This window comes from Artibeus jamaicensis, unplaced genomic scaffold, assembly GCF_021234435.1.
Source record: "Artibeus jamaicensis isolate MK-2021 breed Jamaican fruit bat unplaced genomic scaffold, CSHL_Jam_final contig_723, whole genome shotgun sequence".
NCBI classification, from domain to species: domain Eukaryota; kingdom Metazoa; phylum Chordata; class Mammalia; order Chiroptera; family Phyllostomidae; genus Artibeus; species Artibeus jamaicensis.
In genome coordinates, this window is record NW_026521938.1 from 136995 (window position 1) to 143153 (window position 6159).

Here is a 6159-nt window from a genome sequence, read left to right on the forward strand (position 1 = left end):
TCGATTCCCAGTCAGGGCACATACCTGGATTGCAGGCCAGTTCCCAGCAGGGGACGCACAAAAAACAACCATACATTGATGATTCTCTCCTTCTCTCCTTCCCTTCCCTTCTAAAGATAAATAAATAAAATCTTTTTTAAAAGTTGCAAACATTAAAAAAAATTAATATAATATTGATCACTAATTATAATTGAAACATAAAAAACATTAAAAAAAGAAGATAAGTATGTCTTGAATCCATGATACAAATTGATTGATTTCTTAACTGCCCTTAATGAAAATGGGGAATAAAAACCAAAATATCTCCCGTGATGACCAGGAAAGTGCACAAACACACTCCTGCTACATTCCCAAGTGTCGAGAGCCCAGGAAAATGACCTGTGAGGGCTGAGTCAGCCTCTTCTTTAAGGAACAGCAAGTTCACTTCAGAGAATTAGAGACACAGAACCTGTGATGACTGAAGTGTGGTGAACGGCGAACACTCTCTCAAAGGAACATGAGCTTCTCCCTCAAGGAAAGTCAAGGAGCAGTGGACACCTGACAGCACTTGCTGTCTGGATGGAACGGAAGCTCTCAGAGGAAACCCAGGGTTTTGGCAAACGTGTGTCTCCCCACAGCAGCCAGACAGCTTCCCAGAGCTGACGACCTTTTCCAGTGGGGTCTGCGGTGACGTCAACAACTGTGATTTTTGATGATGTGTCATTAAATGCACCAACACTGGGAGATCTCTATCATTTAGTGAAACAATGCATCACTTTCCAATAATCCTGCATCGGTACAAGAGCCACTGCAGTAATGTAACAGAATAGGAAACACTCAGTGGTGTAGTTTCAGGTTCCACTTTGCAAAGAGCTTTTCAGAAACTACCACTTGTGTAGCTTTAGTGAACAGTCAAAGCTGAATACCCACACTTATCTGAAAAGGCTATTAAAAATGCCCCTCCTATATATTTCTGACTCTGTAATTTCTGTTAACATATCAAAAGTTATTAATATTATTGTCAATGAATTAATTTCTTCAAAGATTTATTTTTTGTATGATAAATATTGATAGCTATAACTCACACGAACAAAATTATTTTGGGGATCCACCGTGTTTCCTAAGACTGTGTACATGTTCTGACACCAAAATGTTGAGAGTCGCTGAATAGAAGAGCCCGGGGGGGCCAGGGCTCCAGGAGACAGCGGGACACAGCTCTCTGTGTAGGGGGTGGGCTGGTGCAGAGTCTCTGGTCCCCAAGCTAAGTCCTCAGGGTGTCAGCCTGAGGACCGAGTCTGGGGCGGGGACTCTCAGGGCTGGGGTGCGCCCATTCTCTCTGGGGTTTCCCCTCTCTTTCTCCTGGGTCCTTCTGCCTGGATACTTCTGACTTTCTGCTGTCATTCTGGTTTGTGTGTCCCAACTCCACACGAGCCAATCAGCGTCGCCGTGGTTTGGAGTATAAAGTCCTACCACAGCACCCGAGTCCTTTCTCCTTAGAAGCTCAGGGTCTGGGCCATGGGGCCCCGAGCCCTGCTCCTGCTGCTCTCGGGGGCCCTGGCCCTGACCGAGACCTGGGCGGGTGAGTGCGGGGTCGGGAGGGAAGGGCCTCTGTGGGGCAGGAGGGAGGGGACCTGGCTGGGGCGCAAACTCGGGGATGCAGATGCTCTTCCCAGACCCAAGACCCCGGACTCCCAACCCCTACTTCTATCCTCCTCTCCTCCCGCCCCCACCCCTCTTCTCAACCACCGAATCCTTAGCTGTTTCCCGGGCACTAGGGCCCCCACATCATACTCAACACGTGCGTCCTTCCCGTCCCCAGGCCCACACATCCTGAGATATTTTTGCACCTCTATGTATGGACCCGGGAAGTTCCGGCACGTCATAGTCGGATATGTGGACGACACGGAGGTCATGTGGTTCGACAGCAACCACCCGAACCCGGTGGCACAGCCACGGGTGCCATGGATGGAGCAGCCGTGGGTGCAGGAGGAGGATCCAGATTTTTGGGAGGAGCAGACTCGGGCCGGCAAGCAGTGCGCACAGTTTTCCCGAGCAAAACTGAACAACCTGCGCGCCTACTACAACCAGAGCGAGGACGGTGAGCCCCGCGCGCCCGGATCCGGGCACAAACCCCATCCCCACAGAGGGGCAGGAGTCGCAGGGAATCTGCGGGACTGAACGTCCCCCCAGGGCTGCGGGATCCGCCCTGCGCCCAACCCGGGAGGAGCCCGCGGCGATTCTAACCCAGTCTTACTTTCACTCAGTTCGCGTTCAATCCCCGAGGGACGGGTCGGGTCCCCACCTCTGTCCTCCAGCGGGACTAAGTCAGCGGGGCTGACTTCAAGGCGGGGTCAGGGTCTCATACCTTTCAGATGACTTCTGCCAGTGTCCTGGGGTCAGGCGGGCGCTTCCTCAGCGGGTACGCTCGGTACGCCTACGATGGCACCGAAACCTTCACCCTGAACTTGGAGCTGAGTTCCACCAACGAAGCCAACAAGACCGTCCAGATCAGCGTCGGGCGCGATCTCTTGCATCAAGATGATGTGGAGAGTTGGAGGCCGCTCCTGGAGCACACTTTCCCAAACCGGCTCCGCCTGCTCCTGAAGAAGGGGGAGGAGACCCTGCTCCGAGCAGGTACCAGGGCGCGGTCCTCCCGGTGGAGGGGGTCTGTGGGCTGGGGCGGCTTCCTACAAGGAGAGGAGGAAAATGGGGCAGTGTCAGAATGTCCCTCATGCTCGAGAGAGGGAAGAGGCTCCCAGGTTTCCTTATTCTGTGACTCACCCGCGGGCCCAGCTTCCTCTAAAGGACAGTAAGGGACCCAGCCTCTCCCTGAAACACTCACAGCGGTTCCCTCACACCCTGCAGCTCCTGGGGCACCAGGAGGCTCTCCCTGGTTCTGGAACTGAGACCTTCTCTGGAGACCTGACTCCAGGTTTGCTGAGTCATCAGCTTCCAACTGAGTCTCTGTCTTCCTTTAGGGACCTAGACATACCTACCCTAGGTTCTCACCCTGATTCTGGAACTTTCCAGAAATTGGAGATTATCCCAGTTGCCTCTGTCCAGGCTGGTGTCTGGGTAGTGCACTCCCTTCCCCCACTCTCACTGTCCTGTCCACTCTCAGGGTGGTCACATGAGCACTGCTGGAGTGTCCCATGACCATGCAAAGTCCCTGAATTTTCTCCCCCTCCCCTCAGTCCCTCCAAAGACACACGTGACCCACCATCCCATCTCTGACCAGGAGGTCACCCTGAAGTGCTGGGCCCTGGGCTTCTACCCTGCTGACATCACCCTGACCTGGCAGCGTGATGGGGAGGACCTGACCCAGGACATGGAGCTTGTGGAGACCAGGCCTGCAGGGGACGGGACCTTCCAGAAGTGGGCAGCTGTGGCCGTGCCCCCTGGAGAGGAGCAGAGATACACATGCCATGTGCAGCACCAGGGGCTGCCTGAGCCCCTGACCCTGATATGGGGTGAGGAGGGGGTGTGGGCACAGAGCCTCTCTCTCCTCAGGGTGTCCCTGAGCAGGGGCAGGACTCAGGCCTCAGGCTGACCTCTCACCTTCCCCTCTCAGAGCCCCCTCCTCAGACCACCATCACCATCATGGGCATTGTGGGCATTGCTGCTGCCCTGGGTCTCCTTGGAGCTGTGGCTGCTGGAGCTGTGATGTGGAGGAGGAAGTGCTCAGGTGGGCAAGGGGTGGGGCTGAGTTCCCTGTCCCCCTGGGGGTCAAGCCCAGGTGGAAGTGTGCTCTGCCTGGTTAATGGGCATCGTGTCCTCACACAGGTGCTTGTCCATCTGGGGCCTGTTTTCTAACACTGACTCTTTAGTGAGGCCCGTGGGAAAGTGAGGGACACATTTATCACCTGATGGTTCTAGTGATGAGGACTGATTCCCAGCTGTCACAGGTCAGAGGGGAAGGTCCCTGCTGAGGAGAGTCCACAGGGCTGTAGGTTCAGTCCCAGCACATGTACTTTCTCTGAATGTCCTGATCCTACCCTGGGTGTTCAGTCACAGTTCTGGAACCTTCTCTGTGCTTCAGGAGTGTGGGGCTCCTATAGGTTCACAGGACCCAGCCTCCCCCCTGACTTCTCACAGAACATTTTCTTCCCACAGGCAGAGGCAGGAAGAGCTACACCAAGGCTGCCTGTAAGTCTGGGTGTTGGGAGGTGACATCTGGGACCCTTGGGAGAGTGTGGGCTGGAGTCTGTGAGGGGGGCTCCCCCACCCCATAACTCTGCTGTGTGTCTTCCTCAGGCAGTGACAGTACCCAGGGCTCTGATGTGTCTCTCACAGCTCCTAAGGGTGAGACCCTGAGGGGAGGAAGTGCGGGACATTGGAACCAAGGGTATAGCTGGGTTTTGGGGACTCCCAGAGTGGGATATTATAAGCATGTCATGGCTCTGGGAGAATGTGACACTTCTGAGACTGACCTGAGTTTGTTCATATTTACTTTCTTTCCCAGTGTGAGAAAGCTGTCTTGTAGGGGACTTGGCACTAAAGCAGGCACTGCAGCCTCCCCTTGGGGCTTTAAGGATCCATGACTGCTGTTTCTGCAACTGGCATCACAATACATCTGCATCCTTATCAGCTTCATTGGAGGAGCTGGCCACCAGGTCACCCCCCTGAAGGGACCTGTGTTGTCTCCCCTGGGGACTGACCTGTTGTAGCATTGCTGTGGTTTTGCCAACCCATCCTGGTCTTTTCTCAGTGGGGTCTCCTTGTTGCTCCTTTGTTGTTGTTGCTTCAGGGGAACCTTGTCCCACCAGGACCTGGTTTCACAGGGACGTGAGTGTCACCCGGGCCTTGTCATGGCTCCAGGACTGTGCTCAGTGAGGGCTTCCTGTGGACACATGAGCCTGGGCTCATCCTGGGTCTGGCCCACAGCCCCTGTGTTTTGGGTATTTGTTGTTTCTTTGTTTTTGTAGATATTGTACCTACTTTTCTTTTCTTAATTAACTTATGAGGGTTTTTTTTTTTTACTAAATGTATTAGGCTGGCTTGGTTACTGGGACCCTGTAGGTTTCCCTTGTATATTTCTATGATATTGTACAATGAGGAGTCACTCAACCAGTGGTTTTCGAGTCCTGGGTAAATGACGCTCCATTTTTACATCTGGGATCCAGACATTCCTTGGAGGTATTTTGGTTTCGCGTCCAGATGAACTCAGTAAAGCAACTACAGCAATAAAGCAAGTCACACAGATGTTTTGGTTTCCCTGAGCTAATCATGTTAGGCTTATGATACATGTAGTCTACTAAATCTTAAATAGTATTATGCCTAAAAACAAATGTACATGCCTTTATTAAAATATATTTTGTTAATCAAAATGCTAACTATCATCTGACCCTTTAGTGAGGTGTAATGCTTTTGCTGGTGGGAAATCTTACCTTCAGTTGTAAAACAAACACAGCCTGGGTGGGGGGTTCGGTTGGAGAGTCACCCCACACACCACAAGGTTACGGGTTGGATCTCCATTAAGGGCACATACCCAGCTGGGGTTGAATTTCCGCTCAGGCCTGATACAGGAGGAAACCAGTCAATGTTTGTCTCTCTCACTCTCTGCTTTCTCCTCTGTAAAATCAGTAGCAACAATCCTGGGTGAGAACTAAAATTAAAAGTGTGGTCTCTGTGAAGTGCAGTAGCAGCTGCTTACCTGTTTGTCAGTGAACTGAGCACAGGCCGAATGCCCGGCCTCACAGAGCACACATTGTGTGGCAAAGGGACAGACTGTGCCCTGTGACCACAGCCAGTGAGGAAAGAGTTCCTGGGAGCAGGTGGGAGGTGCTGTGGAGAAGGGGACCCACCTGGGTTTGTTGGGAGAGACAGGAGGCCTGTTAGAATTAAGGGGGTCAGGGGGGGCCTCATGGGAAGGTGGCCTTGGAGGAGAGAGGAGAAGGACATGAGCCATTGCCCAGGAGAATGTCTGGGCCAGACTCCTTCCAGGCAGGGAGCCTCCCACGCAGACACCTTGGGGAGGGAGCCTCTGTGTGGTTTGGGAACAGCCAGGAGGCCAGTGTGACTGCAGCAGAGTCATTGGGAGGGGTCAGGTTCTGGCCCCAACGTGCAGACCTGGGGGAGGTTGGAAGAGACAATTCTGAGCAAAGACAGATGGAGTAGGACTGCCCTTTCATTTTATTTTATTTTTTGTTACAGAAATGTTTATTTTAAAATTAGGCATAT

The 6159-nt window shown here is 52.8% G+C and overlaps 1 protein-coding gene across 2 annotated transcripts; it reads left to right on the forward strand.

The window, feature by feature from the left end:
- Positions 1 to 1481: 1481 nt before the first annotated feature.
- Positions 1482 to 5308, forward strand: LOC119037813 (patr class I histocompatibility antigen, A-126 alpha chain-like). 2 transcript variants are annotated; one of them, XM_053672023.1, is made up of 8 exons: positions 1482 to 1558; positions 1799 to 2077; positions 2335 to 2613; positions 3174 to 3449; positions 3551 to 3664; positions 4093 to 4125; positions 4234 to 4281; positions 4442 to 5308. In XM_053672023.1, the coding sequence occupies exons 1-8, from the start codon at positions 1495 to 1497 to the stop codon at positions 4444 to 4446; spliced, it is 1098 nt and encodes a 365-aa protein (XP_053527998.1). In that variant the 5' UTR covers positions 1482 to 1494; the 3' UTR covers positions 4447 to 5308. The 2 variants fall into 2 exon arrangements, with proteins under 2 accessions (XP_053527998.1, XP_053527997.1); XM_053672022.1 differs by lacking the exons at positions 4234 to 4281; positions 4442 to 5308 and having other exon boundaries at positions 4093 to 4227.
- The last annotated feature ends 851 nt before the right edge of the window (positions 5309 to 6159 follow it).